This window comes from Symphodus melops, assembly GCF_947650265.1.
Source record: "Symphodus melops genome assembly, chromosome: 2".
Lineage (NCBI taxonomy): Eukaryota > Metazoa > Chordata > Actinopteri > Labriformes > Labridae > Symphodus > Symphodus melops.
In genome coordinates this window covers 28,600,350-28,625,973 of record NC_136692.1, presented here as the reverse complement: position 1 = coordinate 28,625,973, position 25,624 = coordinate 28,600,350, and the positions used below count along the sequence as shown (strand labels likewise).

At 38.5% G+C, this 25,624-nt stretch overlaps 6 protein-coding genes across 8 annotated transcripts; 2 read left to right on the top strand and 4 right to left on the bottom strand.

The window, feature by feature from the left end:
* Positions 1-2,808: 2,808 nt before the first annotated feature.
* On the bottom strand, positions 2,809-3,263 carry LOC306817190 (histone H2B 1/2). Its single transcript, XM_079333870.1, has one exon. It carries the CDS (start codon positions 3,230-3,232, stop codon positions 2,858-2,860), a length of 375 nt encoding a protein of 124 aa, XP_079189996.1. The 5' UTR covers positions 3,233-3,263; the 3' UTR covers positions 2,809-2,857.
* Positions 3,264-5,025: 1,762 nt separating this feature from the next.
* Positions 5,026-5,401, bottom strand: LOC306819788 (histone H4). The gene has a single exon (XM_079337340.1). It carries the CDS (start codon positions 5,373-5,375, stop codon positions 5,064-5,066), a length of 312 nt encoding a protein of 103 aa, XP_079193466.1. The 5' UTR covers positions 5,376-5,401; the 3' UTR covers positions 5,026-5,063.
* A 6,263-nt stretch (positions 5,402-11,664) lies between these two features.
* LOC306819592 (histone H1.4-like) lies at positions 11,665-12,379 on the top strand. Its single transcript, XM_079336978.1, has one exon. It carries the CDS (start codon positions 11,721-11,723, stop codon positions 12,333-12,335), a length of 615 nt encoding a protein of 204 aa, XP_079193104.1. The 5' UTR covers positions 11,665-11,720; the 3' UTR covers positions 12,336-12,379.
* A 2,143-nt stretch (positions 12,380-14,522) lies between these two features.
* Positions 14,523-15,007, bottom strand: LOC306820180 (histone H2A-like). The gene has a single exon (XM_079337948.1). It carries the CDS (start codon positions 14,958-14,960, stop codon positions 14,577-14,579), a length of 384 nt encoding a protein of 127 aa, XP_079194074.1. The 5' UTR covers positions 14,961-15,007; the 3' UTR covers positions 14,523-14,576.
* A 267-nt stretch (positions 15,008-15,274) lies between these two features.
* On the top strand, positions 15,275-15,786 carry LOC306820064 (histone H3.2-like). Its single transcript, XM_079337718.1, has one exon. The coding sequence runs from the start codon at positions 15,318-15,320 to the stop codon at positions 15,726-15,728; it is 411 nt and encodes a 136-aa protein (XP_079193844.1). The 5' UTR covers positions 15,275-15,317; the 3' UTR covers positions 15,729-15,786.
* A 2,143-nt stretch (positions 15,787-17,929) lies between these two features.
* coa1 (cytochrome C oxidase assembly factor 1) lies at positions 17,930-23,249 on the bottom strand. 3 transcript variants are annotated; one of them, XM_079337957.1, is made up of 5 exons: positions 23,153-23,249; positions 21,485-21,591; positions 20,460-20,611; positions 19,680-19,756; positions 17,930-18,824 (listed from the first exon to the last, which is right to left on the bottom strand). In XM_079337957.1, exons 2-5 carry the CDS (start codon positions 21,576-21,578, stop codon positions 18,710-18,712), a joined length of 438 nt encoding a protein of 145 aa, XP_079194083.1. In that variant the 5' UTR covers positions 21,579-21,591; positions 23,153-23,249; the 3' UTR covers positions 17,930-18,709. The 3 variants fall into 3 exon arrangements, with proteins under 3 accessions (XP_079194083.1, XP_079194084.1, XP_079194082.1); XM_079337958.1 differs by lacking the exon at positions 23,153-23,249 and adding an exon at positions 23,035-23,122; XM_079337956.1 differs by lacking the exon at positions 23,153-23,249 and adding an exon at positions 23,023-23,099.
* Between the last annotated feature and the right edge of the window lie 2,375 nt (positions 23,250-25,624).

Below are 25,624 nucleotides of genomic sequence, written 5' to 3'. Positions count from 1 at the left end.
GGGGGAGGGGAGGGGGGTTATACACACAGCAGACGAACAGGAGACGGAGACAGAGGTTGACATATCTGTTATGTCCTCCTCGTATTTTTTGTAAATTTCGTTTCATTAAAACCGAAAGTAAACACGGTCGCGAGTCTCGCGACGTGACTGCAGGTCAATTTTTTAGAACGGCATTTAAATGAATCGGAGCAACGATGTAACGTCGTTTTTAAGAGGCAGCGTCAATCAAGTTCATCATTTGTTGCAGCAAGAAAGGCAGAGGATGATCAGGCAAAGAGGAGAGGAGAACTTTTTATTTTGAACTTGATTTTTTTTTTAGATGATTTGGAGTAGTGTTCCTTCATTTTGAGACATTGTCACCATTTAGTGTCTATGTGTTTAAGTGTTTGGTGACCAAAGCTGTAATAAGCTAAGAGAATGAGAAACAGTGAATGAGCCTATAGATGCAACAGAGAGACAATAAAGATGTAAATGTAGCCTGGGCTGAAAAATGAAAGGACATGAATCAGAATATTTGAAGTTCAAGGAAAAGCATTTTAGAATATTACTCATATTATACTCATATTATAATATTACTCATATTATAACTCAGTCACCATATCCTATACCAAACACTTAATATACAGTTAGAGATCACCTTAGTAGTTTATTGTGAGGCAGCAACACCACACACACACAAATACTTCAGTTATAGTTTTATATATTTTATGATTGCAGCAACACACTCATACAAAGACACACTAAACAGTTTTGCCTAAAATGTTTTTCGAATGTTGACCTCGATATTTCAAAAATCCTGGCCAGGGCTGCTTGTTTATTTGGCTTTTTTCCTCGTTCTCTCTCTTCTTTTTCCTCTTCAAGCTGCAACTCTGCAGAGTGTATAAATAAAAGTGTTTATTTCATAAACATTTGATATAATGCATATTTCTACATTAGCAATTCATATTGCTCCTTGTTTTATATTTTTGTTGGTAATAAATTAATTTAAGCACCAAAAAATCTGAAAGCCACTTGGGAGCTGAAAGAGCCAGCTCTCTAAAAAAAGCCGGAATTCCCATCACTACTCCAGAGCCCCTTGGCCTGCCACTGCCTCCACTTCCAATAGAAAGTCAAGCCAAAAGAAACGAGGGTCAGGTGTAGCCATGCTTGAGACATTTGGCTTTGTGGCTAAAAGGAAAAAGTAAACTCACTATAGCCATATTTGCAGCTGTTTACTTTTCAGGTTTTCAGATTACTTTTTGAGGTTCAAAGTCTTTTTTTGTGAGGTTTAAATAAAATGTGGACAATTATTTCTTAAATAAGCTTTGTAAAACCCTTCTTGAAATTATTGAAACCTAGAAGGTTTGACCATATTCTTAAGGGCCCTTTTGAGACCAACGTAAATTATGAGTTTCTAGAAGGTCAGCACTTTGTTTCTAAGGCTCTTTAACTGTTTACAAGTCTCTTTTAATCAGCACATGTTTTTCTCTCCTTCACAGGTTATGTACATACTATATAAGTTTTAAGTCTAATGCTAATGCTAACTGCACAGGTTTAACTTGTAATTATGTTTACTCTTAGTCACATAGGGGCTGCTAAATCCTGTTTGGGGGATTATTGTATACAGAGGGGAGGGGAGACAGCGGGTGTGTATTGTAACTAATGTCTTGTGTCCTGCCTGTCTGTATACGGCTACTGGATGCCTTGAATTTCCCTCGGGATCAATAAAGTATCTATCTATCTAATTAGTAGGAGAAAACAATGGTGCTTGTTGACAGTTGATCCGTTCTGACCAACCTGACATTTTTTTTGTTTCTGTCATTGAAGTTTAGGCAATTGGTTCTGTGAGCTGAAAGATCTCTAATAGTCTTTCTGATTTATCGCTGTGTGCAGGTGCCTATGTGGCAGCCGCTTGAGCCGGGAAAGCACTTTGGATGTAGTGGGCTACATCACTATATAATGCACACCATGTGGGTTGGGCATGCCAAATTTCTTTACAGTTAAAACATTTTTTTTTTAACTTAAACCCTGATCAAAGCAATAACTAAAGCGTCAATATGCATAAAAAAACAATAGAGCTAGTAATATTTTATATATATATATATACACACTTTTTATACCCGTTTAGTTTCCTTACAAATAAACTACTAAAAACTCAATCATCCCATTAGTACTCATTCACAAACCGCAGACTAACAAGCAGGAGCAATTTGTGGTTAAGTAATTTATCAAAGCAAACCATCAACATGTTGCTGCTGGAACTCACATTGTGTGTTGATGTTGATTTAACCATTTCTAAACCTCTTTCATTTCTGTCCTCATTAATTCATATAGAACTGAGACAGCTATACATATTTTTATTCTGATTTGACTATCCACAACTTCAGTTTTGATTCTGATACGCATGTAACTGCTTTTGTATCGTAAATTTCTAATTACCTAAAGGATCTGCACTTTATACGCGTTACACGAGTTAACATGTGATGGCTAGTGTTCATACTTATTGCTATAGGTTTTACACACATTGGTGATTCTTATTCTGATCAAGCAACATTTATATAGATTAAACAAGACTTCAGAAATAGAATTCAGTAGTATAGTTATTTGTCCCACACACAATATAGTTTGGTGTTAATGTCTCAACGTTTGTTACTAAAGCCACCATAAAACTTGATGCTGCCTGTGTTACAAACTAATGATTGTCCATTATAATAAAATATGTTACCACAGAAATTCTGAGTTACAAAATGGTTTCATAGAAGTAGCAGTATAAATCCGTAAGATTAGGTTACATGTACGTAAGGATGTCAGGCTCTTTTCAGATGTTTTGGGTGGCCCTTAAAAGGACCGTTTTGTTGTGGCTGATGAATCAGCAGGTTTACTTGGAGCTGGTGTACTTGGTGACGGCCTTGGTGCCCTCGGACACGGCGTGCTTAGCCAGCTCTCCGGGCAGCAGCAGACGGACAGCGGTCTGGATCTCCCTGGAGGTGATGGTGGAGCGCTTGTTGTAGTGAGCCAGACGGGAAGCCTCCCCGGCGATACGCTCAAAGATGTCGCTCACGAACGAGTTCATGATGCCCATGGCCTTAGAGGAGATACCGGTGTCGGGATGGACCTGCTTCAGGACCTTGTACACGTAGATGGCATAGCTCTCCTTCCTGGTCTTTCTCCTCTTCTTGCCGCCTTTGCCGGCGGTCTTGGTGACGGCTTTCTTGGAGCCCTTCTTGGGAGCGGATTTCGCTGGTTCAGGCATGATGATGCGGAGTTGTGACGCACTCTGAAAGAGCTCCTCTTCTTATACAGTGTATATGCAAAGCAGACTGTGTCGTCTCCCGCCTGGGATTGGTTGAAGAGCTCACGTGTTCGTGGTGGTGGTCGTACTGCCGACATCTATTGTTTCCATGGTAACCCGTCTTCTTGGAGGCTGACTTGCAATTTCTAAAATAAAGAAGTCTTCCAAAGAGGTGTTGAATATTAAGTTGACCAATGCATACATTCCAAGTAAATTATTCACATTTGAGTGGATTTCATTTCTTCACCTCTTGAGCCTTATCTATTGTTGCTGTTGTAAAACAGCCAGACTGTTTTTTTTGGGCCTATTTGCATTGCTAAACTCAACTAAAAATCATACAAGACAATGTTACATTTTTGTACACAGAAAAACACAATCATGTGTTGTTGTAACAAGCAACAACAAATCATATCTATTAAGGGGTTTTCAGGGGTTTGGTCTCCATTTGTCATTTGTGACTAACTCATTTTAGCAGGATCATTTCAGGATAACCAATCAGGATTGTTTGGTGCCTCGAAGCTAAATCACTATAGCAACAGATCATTAAACTTAAACCTGCTCCAGGGCAGGTTTCTTTCACTAAGCTAGATCTAAACTAGACACACTCTGCCCCCATTTATATATATATATATATTTATTTTCCTTTTGTCAAATCAGGAGTGGTGTAGTCACCTTTGTGTGCTGTGTTTAAAATTACCCATATGTAAAGTTTATGTTCATATCAAGCTATTGTGTCTTGCTCTGATTTTAACAAAAAATGATAGTAAGAACCCAAAACGGTGTTACACCTATACATTATAATAATTGGGGAAGCAACAGAAACAGAGTGAACAGAAACAATGCGTGAGTTTTATTTTTAAATTATTGATCAAGCTGTAAGTGGAGTTGGAAAAAAGACTGATTTTCCATTTAGTTACTATTCGTGTTATAGCTTGAGGGATTAATAACTCTTTGCTTTAGGCCTACATATTTAGACCCAGCTCTCTGTCAAGCAATTTGATCTCATCATACAGATTTATCTTCAGCTGACTGTATAAAATGTTGGTCTGCATTTATCGCTTGTACACACAACACTTTTCTATGCCTGTGTAAAACACATCACACATAATTATTTCTAACTTAAATATCTTCTCACTACAATATGAGTGTATTCAGTAGTACTCAATGCTCTGCTGGTTGTGGTTCAGTACTCCCTTATAGGAATGGATTGATTGAGTCCATACTCAACTCACAAGGATCGATATAGGTTTACAGTTTCCATGGTGTGTGTTCATAACTCCATCTAAACGATACAAACTGTCGTCAAAGCAAAATCTGGACCCTGGAAATCTGAAGATGAAATGATACACCGGAAGTGACAGTGTTGGTTAGAAACAGTGAAACCGTAACTCTCCAGGTAGCTTTTTATGAACAACCAGTGTTTCAGGGATCCATTATTGATTGTGTATAATAAAGTTTGCATATTTAGTTAAAAATGTTTAACTTAAAGATTGCACACCTTTAAACATGAGCAGGTTTATTTGGGTCAGGTTAGCAGGCACCCTGCTTTATAGCCATTGTTCCCCACAAAACATTTTTACTCAAAATAATGTTGATGCCAATTGTTTCATATATCCAGCATCTGTGAGACAGAAGTACCGTAAGTAAAGTTTTGCAGCACAGATCTAAGTCTACAAAACCATCATACAAATATATTACAGTGTGTTAAGTGTTAGCATGAAAAGCTGCTCTTATTTGATGTTGTGGTGGCCCTTAAAAGGGCCTTTGGTTTTCAGTTGTCAAAGTTGGACGTTTAACCTCCGAATCCGTACAGGGTGCGTCCCTGTCTCTTCAGAGCGTAAACCACATCCATGGCGGTCACGGTCTTTCTCTTGGCGTGCTCGGTGTAAGTGACAGCATCACGGATCACATTCTCCAGGAAGACCTTCAACACACCGCGGGTCTCCTCATAGATCAGACCGGAGATACGCTTCACGCCACCACGGCGAGCCAGACGGCGGATAGCGGGCTTGGTGATGCCCTGGATGTTATCACGGAGAACTTTACGGTGACGCTTGGCGCCTCCTTTCCCGAGTCCTTTACCTCCCTTTCCTCTTCCAGACATTGTTACAAGACGATGATTAACAGTCGAGTGTCTTTCACAGCAAGCTGCCCAACTATATATTTATTGTCAGCGGACGTTGAAGAAGACAAACCACATGTTCTTCTCTCCTGCATTTAGTTCACTCAGTCTTTAGAGCGTGAGCGCCCCCCACTGAAAATAGGAAGAATTCATTTATGGAGGTGCATAACAGCAACTGATGAAAAAAACAAATGACAAATATTTCATATGGAAAAACCAGATTGATCATTGCTTTTATTATTTATCCTCCTGAGACCCAGGAAAAAAACTGTTTTTAGATGTGGATTTTTTAAACATATATTTAGTGTTTGGGCAGCTAAAAACAACTTGCAAAAAAATATATATATAAAAACTTAATTTTTTTGACAATTTTCAACACGTCCACTGTAGTGGACCACGGGACATTGAGGTTCTAAAATGGAACCCATTTTAAAGCCAAGTTTTAACAAGTAAAATTAATTTTAAATACTCACTACATTACAATACTAAATACAAAATAACTGTTAACGTGGATTTTCCGTTTTTTTCCTCTTTATGAACATTGCATTATCTACTTCTATTCTTTGGACATTGGAATATGGTCATATATATATTGTTTTGATTATTTAGGTGGTGGGTATTGTAAATGTTGTGTGGTTAACCTGCTAACTTTAGTTTTTATCAGTCGTTTGAAATAAAAGTTTGTTCTTTTAACTTTAACACATGAATATTGGAAAAAAAAATAAGACTATGAAGATATTTGCCAAACAACCACTTTTAAAAAACAAGAAAGGGGTTGGCGTCTGAGTCTTAAAGAAAAAAAGAAAAAAAAAAAAAAAAAAAAAAAGGAATATGGTCACTAGATTTCATTGGTTTTAAAAGTCAAACATTTAATGGCCAATAATGAACTCGGAAAGCAGCCTGTAACATCCACTACACTCTTTTGTTTGTACTTGTACACTTATTGACCACTCCTATGATTTTTTTAAATTAACCATTTGACTAAAGATGGTCTTTCAGGAAGCACCCCGAGTTTTTGGAGATGTAGAGGAACCTCTTTAAGTTGTTTGACGCCAGCTAGTCAAATTCTAAAGCGTACGTCTCTGTAACACCCCCTTGCAAGTCCAGTCTGCTCTGATTAGTAAATACCAACAAAAAAATTGTATTGAATCAATGCATTTTTCTGAGGATTTAGCAATGGGATACTTTCAGAGGACTGGCTTTACATGTTTTGAAAAATATACAGGAAAACACACTTGTAGCAACATGGGTCTTTAAACAAGTTGTCCACATTAATTGTTTCATTTAGTTTAAAAAGAAAATATTGGGATCTTTAAGCTAAAACACATTTTTGTAGAATAATATGCATATCTGCATAGACTACACGCACTATGTGTTGGTCTTTGCCAGCGTAGGGTGACGTACACTTCTATTGGATCACCTGTTCTGGGTCTTTATCTGAATTTCCCTCTTTGTCTCATTGTCTTTCTTTGGATTGAGTCTTCCCCAATGATCCTTTAAAGAATCCCTTCTGCCTCTTTCCTAGAGCAATCCACTAACCAGACAAGACACAAACACAAGTACAATGTCCTGACGTCCACCACAATGGACGTTTAGAAATTGTGTGTTTTTTGTATTAAAATAAACAAACTCTGTTCTGAAAACTTTCTCATATGTTCCTAGGATGCTTACTTACATTAAAAAAGTAAAAATATAAAATTTAAAAAGGTTTTTATTACAAAAAACGTGCTTATCTTTTATCTTTTCATAAAATTTACAAATCCGAATAGCAGCCACTTTGAAAATTATTCAAAATCACTGAGCAAGGACTCACCCCCTCACATGTGATGACATTTTAAAGCTCCAGTTGTCCTCTCTAAAGGACAACAGAATTTAATAGAGTCACATGAATAGCATGAGAGATAGAAACACAATGCAATGATGTGCATTCAACATGAGAAAGACTTACTAGCAGACTGTCTGTTACTGACACCACTGACTCCAGGCTCTGCTATTGAAAGTTATTGCACATTCTTTATTGGAAAAGCCATCTGCTCTCATTACTAGGCACACTGCATCAAGTAGACAATTTAGCTATGTCGAGTTTGGACAAAGAGGTCTGTGTCGACACTCACAGAGTAAAGAAAGACCTCTTTTGCAGAACCAGACTTGGTGGATCGATTGGTAAAGTTAGTTGTCTCTACTCCTGCTGGGATTCTTATGGTTACATTGAATAATAACAACCTCTGCCATAAGTGTGTGAATGTGTAGTTGTGACATTCAGTGTAAAAGCACTTTGAATAATTAGAAGAAATGAAAAAAACATTTACTGTACCAGTGTTGGAGAAACCTTCTGCCACAACTGGACAGGCTGAGAAAGTAGAAGAGATATTTTCACAAGTAAACATTCAAATCATTTTTATTACTGATACATAAACATTTATTGTTGCAGTACAGGCCTATGAAAATGTCCTATTTTTATGGCTGAGGTTCTTTTTTTTATCTGCATGAATTATTAAGTGCAGTTGTTCTCATTCAGGCAAAAATAAAAAAAGGGATTTGTTACATTTTATTTATTTATTTATTTTTATTTTAATTGCACTTTCATTTAATTGTTTCTTTTGATTTGCTTTAAAATGTGTATGATTCGTACATTTGGGGTGTATGTAAAAGATGAAAAACACCATAAAAAATCATAATCGTAACCTCAAGAGAATTGTATAAATAAATAAAAGGTTGTTGTGTTACCTGACTATTACTGAGGGGTATTAGAACACATCTCTTCAATAAATTTGTTTTCTTTATTTTTTCATTTTAATAATTTTAACTATAGTAACATCTATGGTGTTACGGGTCAATATCGACCCATATATATTTACTATTATTTTTCCATTACTTGGTGGATGTGGGTCCACAACACAAATGCCTTATATGCAGATACATCGAGGATGTTGTAAAACACAACACCTCTGGCCCTGGGTTGAACATCAGTGGAAGAAGCTGCACCCATGTGTCCCAGACATCCCTGATGGGGGCAAGCTTGTCAGATCTTATTCTGGTTGTCAAATCTGAGGACTCTTGATATCATATGAAAGGTCTGAAGTGACATTATTGCCTGGAAAATATTTCTGCCTGTTGATGCGTCCCTATCAGTGGCCTTATTGCAGGATCTGTACACTCCAGCAAAAAAGAAGAACACCAATATAAGCATCCAGGTATTCCTCATCCATGCCTTTCCACATGTCGCCATGGACTTGTTTTCCTTCAAGGTTTGTCATAGCAATGATGACTCTTTTTAGTGACAATGGCATAAATAGCTCAAAACATGTCTTGATGTCAGTGACTCTCGTCACAGCAAACCTTGAGATTCCAGGGGTCATTTTGATAACATTTGCAGCAGCTGCCCTGCCATGTAAATCATGAGGTAACGAGCTCCAACAGATCTCATCATTTTTGGACTTAAATCTTTCAGCGGGAGTAGCTTCACCACCGGTGACCTCCTCATCAGACTCATCAGATATGTGTCTTCTGGATGATACTCCACATTGTCTTCCTCCTCAGAAACCTGTTCATCCGTATCACTATGCGGCTCTGTGTCCTCTCCCTCATTTTCAGCAAAAATATTATCCAGAACTTCTCTCACTGTAAATCTTTTTTTCATTTTTGCATGCTGCAAATTGGAGATGTGCACTCTGCAAGTCACCAACTCTATACTGAATTGACCTCACATGTCTGGAAATGCCTGTCGTTGTTTGTTTTGTTTTTGTACTGGATAACAAGGTAAAATGAGAATCCCCTAAAGCTCACATGATTGGGAGAGGAGCTGGCTGTCAGTGTGTTCAATTTTGGCTCTAATTATTGCTTTATAATCTTATTTTTATAACTGGGTCGAAATCGACCCTAACAACACCAAGGTCATAATTTTAACCAGACCATTTTATAATTTAGTGAAAACTAAAAAAAAAGTTTGATTTTGTTGAAATAGAGGTTCCTGACAAAGTCAAAAAGCCTTGATGCAAAAAAAAAAAAAAAGTTACGTGGTTCTTTTATGCATTTAAAAACTAAAACGGGTCGGTGCCGACCCTAACACAAGACGAAGGTTAAAAGTGATGGTGTTTGTGATTCTTCTTGAATTTCCCTCGGGATCAATAAAGTATCTATCTATCTATCTATCTATCTATCTATCTATCTATCTATCTATCTATCTATCTATCTATCTATCTATCTATCATGTTACTCTTCTTTAGCTTGTGGAAAAATGTTGATCTTGAGGCTCAGACATTCAAACATGTTTTAGTCCATAAGATGGTAAATATGAATGACAAATCCGGACAGGCTGAAAGCTGGAGCTGAGGCAGGTTTTAAGCCCGATACAAAACCGCATGTCAATCATTTTGGCTAACGACTATATGTATAACAGATACCAATCCTAATATCAAAACAGATGTGTTGGAAACATGAAATTACCCTTGTTTCGTGTGCCATTATTAACAATAGTTAAACAGACCTATGTGGGATGTTTGTACCAGGTTGCTGTAAAAAAAAGGCTTTTCTGAACAGGGTGTGTGACTGACTTCCAGGGCTCCCCTCGACAACATATTGCAGGATTTTGCACCTCCACTTTAGCTTCATTTTTGAACACCAGAGGTTGACGCTTAGTGTTAATAATTTTTAAATGTAAAATCCTAGTTTATGCTCAAGGAATACATGATGTGCCATTTGAAATATGGTTTAAACTTCTTTTGCCACAAAATAAACATAAATGTGTGTAAGCTAAAATTAGTGTATTTATAATGTTTGAATCATAGACTGTAAAAATAAAGTCACTCCAAAGAAACGTTATATCAGTGTTTGGCTTCTAACACTGAACATCAAACCAACTAAATATTCAATTTCTTGTTGTCCATGGATGACATGTTAATGAATAATGTGCAATGTGTTAAAATTACTTAAAATGAATTTAAAAACCTAAATGTTTTGGTTCATCCCACAAATGGGAGAATATGTGCAAACAAATCCTTCCACTAATTAAAATAAACTGGAGATGCTCTTGTATGTTTTCAGCTGTGTCAAATCTTTGCTTATTTCACTGACAGAAACAGATCCCTGAGAACTCAAATCTTTGATCACTCATTAATTGGAGGTATGTTTAAGTGTGTTATGACCATCTAGTGATAGTAACAGTGTATTTGTTACTCATAATTTGGTCATAGCGAATCCTGGCAATATATTCCTTACCAAATTCATTTCATCTGCAATTTGGTTTTTCAATAAAACGCCCAACTAAAGCTGAAGTTGTCCTGTTTATTTTTTAATTTATGGAATCATTTATGTAGTTCCTGGTCAATTTAATTAATTGATGATGAATTGATTGATTTTGTTTGAACAATCAATAAAAAAAATTCAATTTTCAAACATGAAAAAGCTGTGAAAAATGTTTAACGCTCATAATGTGTGCTTTTCTTTTAAAAATGAGCTCATCATTTTGTTCTTTAATGATCATTGAAGATATGTTATAGTTTTAATCCTGAACTTGTTTCCTCTAATAGGTATTTTATGAAGTAATTGAATTTAAATTTTTAAATTTATATATATTTATAAAGTTTATAGCCATAAGTTTTTGAATCAGGCGAGAACAGGGTTATTATTAGCTGTTTTTCCTTACTATATAAACATGGCAGCTTATAAATTAATTGCTCTCTACAGCTAGGATTAGTCAATTTAAACTGGTTTCTCTGCATAAGATTAGGTTTTATTGTATTGCATGTTGTTAATAAAAGATTAAATGTTCACAGTGTCAGTGAGCAGCCTGAACAAACTGCAGCACAGATCTCATCATCAGTGTGTTTGCTGCCATCACAAAAACGCGATTTTATTTCAAACTGATGATAAACAGATATTTCTTTTTACTCCGAGTTTATGAACAAACATCTGCAGCAACGGGAAACCGACTTTTGACGGAGCTGTGATGTGTTTTTAACCATTTTTAGGAGAAATTAGCGTGAAAAGCTGCTGAGCAGAGCTGATCAGGACGGTGAATGTGTGAGGTTTGGAGGCTCTAATCAGAGAAACGATGGAGCAGCAGAGCTCAACATGACTTTAATATGAAGAGACACATGTCCGCTCTGAGCTCCTTCACAGCTGAGCTTCCTGCACGGCTTAAACATTTAGTTTGGACTGTTTTTATCAACGACAGAAAACACAAGTGGATCCATTTTAACACGCACAGAGGAGACGCGGCGTGGGGTTGAGTCTCTACGGTTCTCATGGTGTGTTTAAACACAGTCTCGCGAGCAGCAGTTGCACCAGTTGATCCACTTCCTGTGAGAGAGACACTCCGAGAGAAATATGGCAGAAGTTGCTCCAGCACCGGCACCGGCCCCGGCCAAAGCGGCCAAGAAGAAGGTCACCAAGGCGAAGAAGTCTTCCGGCCCCAGCGTCAGCGACCTCATCGTGAAAGCTGTGTCCGAATCAAAGGAGCGGAGCGGCATGTCCACGGCCGCCATCAAGAAGGCTCTGGCCGCCGCAGGCTACGATGTGGAGAAGAATAATGCCCGCGTCAAGATCGCCATCAGGAGCCTGGTGGCTAAGGGCACTCTGATCCAGGTCAAGGGGATCGGAGCATCCGGCTCGTTCAAGCTGAACAAGAAGGCCGAGGAGAAGAAGCCCAAGAAAGCGGTAGCTAAGAAAGCCCCCGTTAAAGCCAAGAAGCCCGCAGCTAAGAAACCTGCAGCGGCCAAGAAGCCCAAGGCAGCAAAGAAACCAGCAGCCGCCAAGAAACCAGCAGTCGCTAAGAAGTCCCCAAAGAAGGCCAAGAAACCCGCAGCGAAAGCATCAAAGAGTCCCAAGAAAGCAGCAAAGAGCCCCAAGAAGACGGTGAAAAAGGCTCCAGCAGCCAAGAAATCCCCCGCTAAGAAGGTTGCTAAACCCAAAACCAAGAAGGCAGCACCCAAGAAGAAGTGAGCTGTCAGTCAACGACCACACAAAAAACGGCTCTTTTAAGAGCCACCCACCTCAATACAAGAGCTCATTCCTGAGTACATTATGTGGCAATTTTTTATGTTCTTTTCTACGTAGATATTATAAATGCACTGTAACTATAGATAGATAGATAGATACTTTATTGATCCTGAGGGAAATTCATATAGTTTACTTAGACAACACCCTGGTGTTGAATACTACTGTCAAACAGTTTCATTCAGAATATAATTATGTTGTACTGTCTTCAACATTTTAACAAGTGTTATGATGTATAGATTGATGCACTGTACTGATACCAGGCTGGGAAGTTTTGCTGTTGCAGCAGCAGGTCATTAAATGCACAATGTCAGTAACAAAACAAAACCACATGAAATACAAAGTAGAAAAGCTCAGAGTCGTGTATATAAACCAGGATTTAACTTAAACATTACAACTAGTCAAACAAGTGACACGTTTACTACGACATTTGTACGTCATGTTTAACTGAGTGGAGTAGATGAACATGTGCAAAAACAAGTAATGAAAGTTGTAAGTAAGCAGTATTGATAGATAAAGAGCAAATATCAGTTATACAGATACTAAAAAGTGCAATACAGAGAATGGACATAGCTCTATTGTATATATATTATTTACTGCACTATAAATTTGTTTACATATTTAGTTCAATCATTGTCCACTTTTTTCTATCTAACTTTGTAATTTAGTATTTTAACCTTATGCTGCATCTTGACACGTTATTCTTTGCTTGACACTTTATCTTTTGTTAAACTTTTAGTATAGCTGCACTGTCATTCATTTACTGCTCTGTCTGCCTTTAATTGCCCCACAGCCACAAATAACCTTTTCATTTTATTGAATCTGTGTAGCAGAGTATTAATTGCATTCATTTGGGTGTTTTTTTATAGCTTTATAAGTCTCTCTATATGATCTGTAAATGCAATGAAAACAGCCTGCAGTCATTTATTCTTGTTCCAATGTGTAATCTTTACTTTTGAATACTTCAGTAAAAAGGATGTGTTGAATAATACAAGTGATAAATGTGTACACAGCAATTATCAATGAAGAGCCATTTTGGTGAAGCCAAGTCAAATGATCTTGTGCAGTAAGCGCACTAATCAGAATCCACAATCCCATCACTAAACACTAAACTAAAACGTACTAATTGATTTATTCAGAGGTTGCATTTATGGCCCGTTAATTCCTTGAATTGCTGACATACAGTTTACAGACAATTGTTATTGCAGATATATGTTACATGTAACATGTAATATATATATATATATATATCTTTAAGACTCAGACACCAAATACTTTGTTTCTTTCAAGTGGTTATTGGCAGTAATCTTCAGTCTTATTTTTGTTTTGTTTCCATATTTATGTTTTAAGTTCAATAAACATACAAACTAAATGTAGTGGGTTAGACAACACGACATTCACAATACCTACCACCTAAATAACATTAAGGGGGGAAATGGTATTAAATATTCAAAAGGTCCCAGGGTAATGGACTTTTTTTCAGGTTGATGGTTTTACTCCTCCTGAGGTAACACACATTACTGTAAACATGGTCACTAGACATCACGTGCTGGTTAATAACTTTTGCTGTAGTTTTCTTAATTGTTGTTGATATCAGCAGCCAGAACAGTCTCCGTTTGTCATCAGTGAAGGACTCAGACAAAACACAACAGATTTATTATTGGCATTAAAACCAACATCTATTTTTAATCTGACTTGATTTGTACGATTATAGTGGATGAAGAGATGCTCCAGCGTTTCATCCTCTGTACAGTAGATCAAGTGAAACATTTCAGTTCTGATGAAACCACTCCCTGTTACTACAGCTCTCACAGTCTGTTAACAGAGACCAACTACAGTATCACACAGAGGCGCTCGGAAAGTAATTTATCCTGTGCTGATTTATTCATCTCAACAGTATGTACATGTTTATATTGAGTTAGTCCTCCATTGACAACTTCCTTTGATATCTTTAGTTTCCAAATAAGTAAAATGTATAGTTCAGTGTGATAGTACTATGGTATAGTTTGTATTATTGAACAAGATGTGACATTTTCACCTACATGTGTTTTGAACACATATGTGATATGTATAATTTCTTACGGTTTAACGTCATCACCTGCCATGTGTTAGAGGAGTTCACGTCTGTTCATATAGTGTGTGGCTCTTAAAAGAGCCTTTGTGTTTATTGGATCTGGTTGTGAGCATCTACTTCTTGGGGGCCTTCTCGGTCTTCTTGGGCAGCAGGACAGCCTGGATGTTGGGCAGCACGCCTCCCTGAGCGATGGTCACTCCTCCCAGCAGCTTGTTGAGCTCCTCATCGTTACGGACAGCCAGCTGCAGGTGACGGGGGATGATACGGGTCTTCTTGTTGTCACGAGCAGCGTTTCCAGCCAGCTCCAGGATCTCAGCGGTCAGATACTCCAGCACGGCCGCCAGATAGACGGGAGCACCGGCTCCAACACGCTGGGCATAGTTTCCTTTACGGAGCAGCCTGTGAACACGGCCGACCGGAAACTGGAGTCCGGCCCTGGAAGAGCGGGTCTTTGCCTTTGCTCTGGCTTTTCCTCCGGTTTTACCTCTTCCACTCATTTTCAGTCAATCTTTTCTGAACTAGTCTCAAAGAAATGATGCTCAATACCGGCCACAACCGGCTTTATATATCCACGGAGCGCGCGGGTCGTCCGGCTGGACCAATCAGAAAAGAGGCGGCCCGCTTCAACGTTTAACGGACAGTTTGAACTTCTTTTCTCCAATCAGCAGCGGAGATTGAGGTAGGGGCTCGCGCCCCCCCGCGGAGCTGTGCGCGTGGAGCAGCCCGTCACCAATCAGAGGCCAGAGCTCTGAAGCGACGTCACAGTTTCACTTCCGCTCCTCCGCTTTAAGAGCAGCTCTCATCTGCCGGGTTTATCATACTTTTTCTTACACTTAGAAGAAGGAGAAGAGAAAATGGCAAGAACCAAGCAGACCGCTCGTAAGTCCACCGGAGGCAAAGCCCCCAGGAAACAGCTGGCCACTAAGGCTGCCCGTAAGAGCGCCCCGGCCACCGGCGGCGTCAAGAAGCCTCATCGTTACAGGCCCGGTACCGTGGCTCTCAGAGAGATCCGTCGTTACCAGAAGTCCACCGAGCTGCTCATCCGCAAGCTGCCCTTCCAGCGTCTGGTCCGAGAGATCGCTCAGGACTTCAAGACCGACCTGCGCTTCCAGAGCTCCGCCGTCATGGCTCTGCAGGAGTCCAGCGAGGCTTACCTGGTCGGTCTCTTCGAGGACACCAACCTGTGCGCCATCCACGCCAAGAGGGTCACCATCATGCCCAAAGACATCCAGCTGGCCAGAAGGATCCGAGGAGAGAGAGCTTAGACTATCTCACAACAAACAACCACAACGGCTCTTTTAAGAGCCACCTACCTCTCACTAAAGACAACTGTCCTACTACACACATGCACAAATTGTATGTATTTGATGAATCTCAATCTGAAATATCTTAATCCGACTTGATGAGATGCAGCAATTAAATTGACTTTACGGTGAAGTTACATTTTCTATATTTCGTAAATGATGTGACATAAATACTAATTGTCCCATACAGTAGTATTTGTGTGTTTTAGACTAAGTGAATGGTTCTGCTTAAACATCTGTTATCCTATCTATGAGACGGATTAAGCAGAACAAGTGTTGTAGAATGAGATTATACTCGGTGCATTGCTAGAAACATGAACCATTGTCATTAAGTGACACTACAAACAAACATTTCCCATTATAAATACAAGACAACATCCTCATATGTTGCATCAATTATTCTGACGTGCTTAAAGAGGATGAATTATATTTTATACAAACAGGATAATTATTATCTGGAGCGTCACTGAGCCCGTTCATTATTGCTTGAAGTATGTGATTATCCACATTCAACAGTTTATGTAGACCTACATGCAGTTCAACGCCTGATGGGACTTCACATTTTAATTAAACCAGGTGTACTCCCCTTTATAATTTAAAAATTGGTGGTGAAGTACTGGTGTGAATAACGCTTTAAATAAAAGCTGAATATGTGTCTTACAGTAGTCATGTGTGTAACCCATATGTTGTTTTTATTTTTTTTTTACCTTTTTTGTGTACCAGGATGTAAACCTGGTTATTGCTGTAAAAATTGATGTGGTAAAGATTTAAAATTGTCTCCTGTTTGGTTATATCAATCCTAGTTTTAGAGCTGGTCTATTACTCAGGATGCTGCAATTGTCATGTACTCACAGGCATACATATGCAATAACGAATGAGTGGGACCCTAAACGATGTGTCCGCTTTGACACAAACTTTACGTAGGCCGATGCAATACCTGTAAAAAATCAAATCATTAGCTACTATGAATGTTCCGTAATCCTCCTTTTAAAAAACTCCTTGAAAAAGGTTTTTAATTTTTCATGTGGATATCCAGGATTCACACAGGCACTTTGAGTCAGAAATATCTACAATTAAACCAGTATACCCATTGAAGGACCATGAGCCTGGTGGGTGTGCACTTCAGTATCTGTAGGTCGTGGGTTTTGCAGACCATTACATCAAGATGGAACAAAAAAAGTAAACAAGAATCTATAGTTTATGATACTGACATTTATCTGGCCGAGAGCATAATGTATGAGACAAAGCAGTGGTGGGGGAGAAACTACTGGGCTATGGAGGGTTAAATTGCCTGGGAGAGTCTTGATTCTTGTGCTTCCATTATATTTATGGTTTTATAGAGGACAGAGTTGCCAAGTATTTCAGGGCTATTGTTTGCTCTTGCTTCGTCTACGTGCTGTCCTCCAAAGACGCTAAAGATGGGAGGGGGCGACGGGGTCCAGTCGATATGTAAATCTACTGTGTCGCCCCACGCCTCTGATTGGTTGAGCGGTTTTCTGGGCATATTACGTTCCCATGGCAACATGTCTTGGAGTTTCAACAATATAGGAGCGAAAGGAAGTAAAGATGCTGAACAAACTTGGAGCCCACGCAGACTAATTTCTACACAATGTTCATTTAAACAAGAAGCTTAAAGAACTCCGGTAGGCTACATACCGATACTTTATTTTTGGGAATGGCATGTATGTCCTGGTCATCTCTATCAGAACAGGAAGGAGAACGTGTTCAAAGTCTCAAACAAACCCTCTCTGACTCTTTCAAACACGCTTCGACAGATGTGAAGAATTTGTTCAGATGATTGCTTATTGCAAGCTTATCGCTAATATTTACAACAATAACGCAGCAGCAGCAGTAGTTTTATTTCGTAAACTGCATGCATATTGGGCTTTATCAGTTCTAACATGAGACATCAGTGAAAGGATTGCTTCAGACCGGCATTAAAAGGCTGCAATAAGCTTTACAAGTACAAGAGTTTAAAGCCCTAATGATTCAAAAGGCTTCATCAGCACATCTCGACTTCAATTATAAAAAGGTTTCAAAATGTAAAGAAGATAAAAGTGGCAATTCTGTCCACCAATTATTGCATAATGTGAAACATCCCAACTTGAAAGGGAATTAATTAAAAAAAAAAACATGAATAACAAAACAGTCAGTGCAACATGTCAGAATCAAATTCTTTAATCGAAATTGAGACAAGTGTGTTTGTGTAACCAGTGTCATGAGTACCTGCTCAAACTCCAAAATGCTACAGAGGTCAAAGACACTCATATCTGCATCATTAAGTGAATTAGACCTCAACATAGGATGTTTTCCTCTCTCTCTTTGTAGGTTTAGGTCTCTCACTTACACACAGTTAAGTCAAGCTCCATTTAATAACAGTAGTATGTTCACCTCTGCTATGTTTGTCCTTTTCAGCTTTTGGACATGTCGATTGACTTTGCTAACAATTTAGCAAACTTGATTGTAAAACTGGTTGTGTGTTGAACGGTGAAAACATTGGATAACTCTACAGCTCTGTACATTTCCTACATACTCCAGACTTAACTTAAAGGGATACTTCACCCATTTACACGAAGCTGTGTATCATTAGAAACATGGTTGTAGTGTTGAATGGTCGTGAATCCAGCCCTCATTTTGCCCTGAGACGAGAAAAATATGTTTTTCTTTCCTTGAAAGTTTTCTTCATGTGATGCAAAAAGCGTCATATTGCATTTTTCTCATCTCAGGGCAAAATGAGGGCTGGATTCACGACCATTCAACACTACTACCATGTGTCTAATGATACACAGCTTCATGTAAATGGGTGAAGTATCCCTTTAAGGTTAGATGAGATGCACACAATCCCTCCCAACTCATGTTGATATCCAAAGGCAGGTGTAAAGACGACTCCTGCTGTGTTAACCATGTATGCTGCCAGGCTGCCAGTGGCCTTTTATATTCAGTCATTGCCAGTGGCCTGTGTCCAGCTCCTGTGTGTCGTCTGCAACTGATGGAGAACTCAGCAGGTCGATGGTCTCTCCTTCTCGGAGCTTCAGAACTGCCTCTGTCAGTCTCCAACTGCAGGGAGCACAAAGGGTCAGAGAGGTTGGGGACGAAGCACTGCACATTTTATTTTGATAACATCGTAGGAAAGTGTGTTATGATATGAGGAGCTGTGTCGGTTGGAGTACAACATTTCTCAATATTGGGCTGTACGTGTAATGAGAGTTGCATACTAAAGAGTATAATAACAGAAAATGATGTTTAGAGGAGGACCTTGACACCTTTGGGGAAACTGCCTCCCCAGATTGAATTGGCTTCTTTTTTTTTTTCTCATAAGACTCAGACGCCAACGCCTTTCTTGTTTCTTAAAAGCGGTTGTTTGGCAAATATCTTCATAGTCTTATTTGTTTCAATATTCATGTGTTAAAGATAAAAAACAAACTTATAAAAGCTAAAGGTAGTAAGTTAAACCACACAACATTTACAATACCCACCACCTAAATAACACTCAAACAACAGAAAAAAGGAAAAAGGAAAGGAACATGTTAAATATTCAAAAGGTCCCAGGGTAATGGACTTTTGATCTTTATGTCCATGGTTTTCCTTCTTCTGTTTTGTCCATACCCGGTGCTTCCTTTTCATCTTAGCATAGCCACAGTGGGAGCGATGTAAAATGAATGTCTATATAGTGCAGAGAGGGAACGTCCTTGTCTGAGCGTTGCTGCAGACTGCTCTTTCACTCTGTGGCTTTGTTCCTTCTATTTGCAAGAGCACAATAAACCAACAAATACAACTGAATGACTCAAAGACCTTTTATTGAAAAAAAACAAAAAAAAACTCTCATAACAAAAAAGTCCAGTACATACCTGACAGATTTGAAACGTTTGTTTAAGAATGCACTAAACCTTGGATAGTTCCTAAAGTACTCACTTGCTGGTGTCAGGATCTCTGATGGAAGAAGTATACAGATAACCTCCATTTGTTGACCCAGTCACAGGAATCTTTAACTGCAACACAAACCACACCAACATGAACCTGTACATGACGCTGTGATGGTGCTTGAAGGTGGTGTCCAGGGTTTGAATCCGTCCTGTTGCACATTTCCCACATATCAATTACCCAATATCTAAATCAATTCACTTTCTTTTCTCTTAATAAAGGCTTAAGAAGCCCCAAAATAAAATCAATATTAAGTGTGTCTCAAGAACCTGATTTTACTCTTTTGTATCATCAACTGAGTAATCGGGGAGTTTTTTGAAAGTGAAACCAGCCTTACAAAAGTGCAGTGATGTTGTACTTTACCATCAAAGCTGAAACAGGAAGTCGTTACAGCACCGTTACTATGATGAGCCAAAAGGTGCAAAATAGCCCCTTGTTAGATGCCATCCTGCTGGTGCCATATTGTTGGATACTTGAAACCCTCCAGAGTCTTTAAGGTTTTTCAATGGAACTAATTTTAACTGGTAAAAAATTGACAATCTTCATGCTTTGAAAGAGATCTCTGATGTTACTGTAAATCAGTTACTGAATGGAAAAACAACAAAGAAAGGCTAAAAGATGTTCCCCTGTGATTTCATACAGCTGTGACATCTTAAAGAAATCACAAGGACGAAGGAGCCCAACAAACACCAACGAGAGTCTGGTTTAAGATTAAATATAAAACACAACAATAAAGAATAATACTAAGATGACTTAACAAACCACTAGTACCTGTGAAGTGCGCAGGTCTACTCGGTTGTGAGTGTCAGTTAGATGGATGTTGTGGACTTTTAAAGGCGGAGCCCCCAGGCTCTTCATGGCAACCGGACAGTCTTCTAATTTCTGCAGAGCCAGGCGGTGGTAGTCTGCCTCACTGAATTTCTCTAATAGAAAGCGGACACAGAAGTACATAATAGAGATTAAAAATCAACATTTCAACTCTTTTTACTTTCACTGAAGTTTTATGAGTCACAGTATTGGAAAAAATAAAAAATAAAAAAAAGTTAAGAGCCATCACTGATGTACAATTGACTTAGCAGACACTTTTTATCAAAAGCGACGTACGCCCGACAGTAAGTACAACACAAGCAAAGAGCTTGTGATGTATGTGCCTTTGAATGTCCTTTTTCACTGAAAAATAAACAAAAAAAACTCTCGGGCAGCTCAGCTGATGAGTCCAAAGTCACATCCACTGTGTGACATCAAACACCTTGTACTGTTCTTGTAAGAGCCATGATTGTTTACTCCAAGAGGTCAGGCTGGTGTGTCGCCTTGTGCAGGCTGAGGGTGGCTACAGGTGTTTTTAAGTCGCTGTCATTATATGCAAGGGCGGTCGTGGAAGGAGCAATGTAGTTTCAACTGTGCTCTGGTTTTTGTTGGTATTTGTGCGTTTCTGATTATAGGAATCAAAACTACAACTTACGACTCTGTTTATTTTATTCAAGTTAAACTGAGTACACATTAAACCCACTAGCGCTCCTACCGCCACTACTAATCTGTAGTGTGCTTAAAGTTCTTCATTTTCAATAGTTCTGTAGTTTGTTCAGAGTTTTTTTGAAATATGACGATCCACTTGCAGCAAATTCGCTCGTGATTGTGGAAGGTTAAATGAATCTTATTTATGTTAATGTGCTAGTAGAAAGTATGGGCTGATTCAAAAGCTTCGTCTGATTGTTTAATGTGAAGTGATTCTAGATAATTAACAATCACCCTCAGTGTGTTGGACTCGCTTCATAAGCTTAAGCCCCTGTACTCACTCTGCTGAAGGTAGTACATGGTGCCGACTACTGCTCCGTTCAGCAGGCTGGTGAAGATGGCGAGCTGCTGCAGTCGATCCAGGGAAACCCTCATCTTTGTTTCCTTTCTGCACAGAAATAACTCAGGTCAGTTAAACAGGGGAAACAATTTATACAATTTTCTTTTTCTTGCATGTAAAATATTTATATCTTTTAATGTCCATGAACACACTGAATAACAAAGAAAAATCAAAGCAGGAGAACTACAAGTATGACTGTTTGATTACTTTCATCTGCAACACTTGCAGCCTGGGATCTTTAAATAAAGTTTAAAAAAATTATTAATAAGTAAAATAATATAACATACAGTACATACAAACATAATATACTGTATATAAAGTCAAACAAAGCTATAAAGACGCACACATGAATATGGAAATCATTTAATTAAAGGGGGAAAGATTTAATAATAATGCAGACATAAGTTACACTTGTGTCGTTCATTAAAAGGAGCGAGTTCAGTGGCGACTAATTCGATTAAAAATGTCAATTAATTCAGGCTTGTTTTTTTGGGAGTCACATTGCCCTACAAAGCAAAAAGGCAGTAACTACGCAGAGTGCAGAACTGAGAAAAATGACTCTAAAGTTATCACCTCGTCCAGCTTAAGTAGTTGTAGGTATATTATTGGACATGTGGCATTTTTGTTACTTTATATGAGCTTGTTCTTTGTGCATATCAATCATCATATTTTATTTGATATTTTACCCCATTTTACAGTTACTGTGTTCTTGCTTTGTATGGCTTGCCAAAAATGTGCCACAATGCCAAGGGAAAAGGCAGTAACTACATATTCTTCAAAAAACATTTCATCACAGCTTGTGTTAGATATGCTGCATTTAGAATAATTGGAAACATTTGTTTTCCTGAACATGGATATACTACGCCTAAAGCCGTTTGACCATTTTAGGTCAGTGTTTCACCCAGAATCTGTTTTGGTGCTGACATGGCTACTTAAAAAGTATTTCACATTTCAAGTTCCATGAAGGCCCAAATGGGGACAGGTCATTTTGGAATAGACCACAGCATTGTGTGACTCAATTAAAGTTGTGTGACATCACTGTGCAGTCCCATGGTTGTGATGTAGGCTAGTAATACAAGGCATGAGTAACTGGTATGAAACAAAGCAAGAAAACAGTAATGGCTTTTACTGTGTTTTTGCTTTGTTTCACCAGGGCTTTTTGCAGTTACTGTTAAAACAAATGTTTTTCTCCAAAACGATACACATTTAAGACAAGATATTTTGTTACATAATAAAGGATGCAATGAATGTCACGAAAATGATAACAACTCATTTTTTACCAAAATAGCAGTTACTGCCTTTTTGCTTTGTAGGGCAGCACACGTGAAGTGACGTTTTATGGTGAAATACAATTCACTTCCTGAAAGGATGGATCCGAACCATTCTGCATTAGAAACATCCTGAAGTTAGTATCCATACTAAAATGTTCAGTCAACTGAGGTGGACCAAACAATCCTAGCTGTGTTCATATTCAACAACATGTGTTTCTACCTGTTTTACTCTTTCTGTCGTCCTTCACATGAGAAGAGTGGAGGCACCTGATCCGAGCTGAACAAGCCAGGTGAGCTTTAAAAAGGTGAAACACTGAAATAAATAATTAATATGATACCTTATAACAGAAGGGCTGCAGACAATGTCACCTTTCAATCGTCTCCTTTTCCCACTTACTCTCTCATGGTCTCATTCTTCTTCTGTGGTTTAATGACGATTAACAAACGGCTTCGTGTCGAAATATCGCCCCCTCCCACAAAAGAGTTTATTACAAGTGTTCTTACTTTTTCACTCCATGCAGAGAGATGGAAATGAATACATCGCTTTGAATTTCATGGGCTTATTAAGGCTTTATTTTGGAAGATAAATCCATCAATTTAACAATAAACCTTTATTTGTATTTTCAATAAATAAGTTTTCTAGAAAAGACAACTAGATTTACTTTATTGATCCCAAATTGGGAAACTGTGGTCATACACCAGCAATACAACAAAATAATAATAAATACAAGGTAAAAATAACAAAACAAAACAAAAAAAAAACACTAAAGATATAAAACACAAGAATAAGACAAAATATATACATCAATGATTTGATTTGACATGACTACTTTAGTCTAAAATATGACAAATTAAATACAAATGTCAGGGATGTCTAATCGGATGTAAACATACTTTGCTGGAAGTAAGAGATGTAAATGTGCAAAAACAGTGATGACAGCTGTAAGTGTGCAATAACAACAGAGAGCTGTGCAATCACTGATATGTCAAAGTGAAAAGAGTAGACATGTGGTCAGCTAAAGTGAGATGATCAGACATGCATGTCACGTCACTATTTGACTCTACAAGCTTCACCCAGGGTATGTTAACAAACCTACTCATCGACCTTGTTCTAGCTTATGGCATTGAAATTAATAACTTGACAGTTTTCAAGAAAAGTCTCTGATATTAGATCATGTGTCAGTAACTTTTGACTTCTTCTTACAAGCATTAAGTCCTCTTCACAAAAAAGTGCTCTCTGGAAGTTTATCTGATAGTGCTGTAGCTAGATTTAAGGAAGCTATTTCAGCTGCTTTTGATTCAGCCCCGTAGTGGTGCAAGGCTGCACAGACAATGCAACAGCTCTGGGCGCATTGGTACTTGTGCATTGACAACGGCTGGGCATGGATCTTTATTGTATCAGGTGTTGCGTTTGTGGTACCGGACGGACCTAGATAGACTAAAGACATCCAGGAAAAGATTTAACATTGAGCCAAAGACTAACTATTTGTGTAGGCATTATGTTCAGTAGGAAAATATTTATAAATGAAAATCACTTTTATAGTTTGAAGCGTTGACGCAGTCGACAGAAGTAAAAAGCTGACATATCCATATATTAATAAGTTGTTTATTAACCTAATATTTGCAGGAGCACTGAAAAACATGGCTAGAGGCTGTAAGGCGAGCCACATGCTAATGACAAAGTAGATGAACTGCTGGATGGCTTCCAATGTGTTGTTGTTTTTTTGACAGTGTTGTGTTTTTCTCCTTTATTGAATTTATTAGTGGGTTAGCTGTCAGCGATAAGCTGCTATCATGGGAAGCTACTACGTAGCTGATGCAGCTATGCCTACCAAATAGGACACGGGTGGCTGTGGAAGCGCAAACGGGATCTGGCTTAATCGAACCAGCTTTACTCACTTCATGGTTTTAGGACTCATTCCTGTGGCACCCGATAGGCTTCGCCCTTAAACAATAGTGTTAGCGTTAAAAAGATCAAATTAAGAAAATCACTTCCTCAATCCTTAACCCTGTAAGACCCAAATATAGAAAAACCTAAAAAAAAATAATATTTGACCTTTCAGATGTTGTTTTAGGAGGCATTTGATGCAGAAATTAAAGAGTTTTTTTTTTTTTAAAAAGTTTATGTACGTTTTTAGAGAAATGTTGTAATATTGCAACATTGGGCTTAGTTGGGAGCAGAATTTCTGTTGTCTGAACACTTCAGAACAACTAAGGGTTAATTTGCAGGGTTGATTGCTTCATTTGCCCCCTAACAGTATAACATTAATAATAATCACACATTAGTCATATTTTTATGAAGTCATTTATTAAAAACAATAAAAATATAAAAAATATTAAACAAGATAAAACTCTTCAAAAACGTTTTTCCCCCCTCTTTTTTTCTTTTCTTGACATTGGTCATGAAGACTTTCATTGGTGGTGAAAGTCCCAAAAACAGTCCCTGTCGTCTGTAAAGCAAAGGCGAACATCACACTTTCTGCATTGTGTGTTGGTGTATCCTTTATTGCAGTGTCTGCAGCGTCCTCTCCCTGTCTTCCTTGGGAAATGGGCAACTAGATCGTTGCGTACATCCAATGGGAGGTGTGCACATCTCTTGGATGGCCTCTTCTGAGCATTCAGAGGGCTTCCTGATGTCACTGTCTGTGTTGCTGGGCTCCCTTTGCCTGAAGATGGCCGTCCTCTCTTTGGAGTTTGAAGAGTTGCGTTTACCAGGATGAGAGAGGATGCTAGCTGTGCCTGAAACTGTCTCCTGTTCATTGTCTGTTTGCTAGACATCTTGAGCGCTTTACAGTCCCGCTTGTAGAGCA

What these genes read in the sequence shown, in the direction of transcription:
- LOC306817190 (XM_079333870.1), bottom strand. Translation starts at nt 3,232, where the DNA reads ATGCCTGAACCAGCGAAATCCGCTCCCAAGAAGGGCTCCAAGAAAGCC.
- LOC306819788 (XM_079337340.1), bottom strand. Translation starts at nt 5,375, where the DNA reads ATGTCTGGAAGAGGAAAGGGAGGTAAAGGACTCGGGAAAGGAGGCGCC.
- LOC306819592 (XM_079336978.1), top strand. Translation starts at nt 11,721, where the DNA reads ATGGCAGAAGTTGCTCCAGCACCGGCACCGGCCCCGGCCAAAGCGGCC.
- LOC306820180 (XM_079337948.1), bottom strand. Translation starts at nt 14,960, where the DNA reads ATGAGTGGAAGAGGTAAAACCGGAGGAAAAGCCAGAGCAAAGGCAAAG.
- LOC306820064 (XM_079337718.1), top strand. Translation starts at nt 15,318, where the DNA reads ATGGCAAGAACCAAGCAGACCGCTCGTAAGTCCACCGGAGGCAAAGCC.
- coa1 (XM_079337957.1), bottom strand. Translation starts at nt 21,578, where the DNA reads ATGAGGGTTTCCCTGGATCGACTGCAGCAGCTCGCCATCTTCACCAGC. An exon ending in CATGTACTACCTTCAGCAGA is followed by an intron (nt 20,612 to 21,484) that starts GTGAGTACAGGG and finishes GCTTTCTATTAG; the next exon opens with AGAAATTCAGTGAGGCAGAC. An exon ending in TAGACCTGCGCACTTCACAG is followed by an intron (nt 19,757 to 20,459) that starts GTACTAGTGGTT and finishes TTTGTGTTGCAG; the next exon opens with TTAAAGATTCCTGTGACTGG.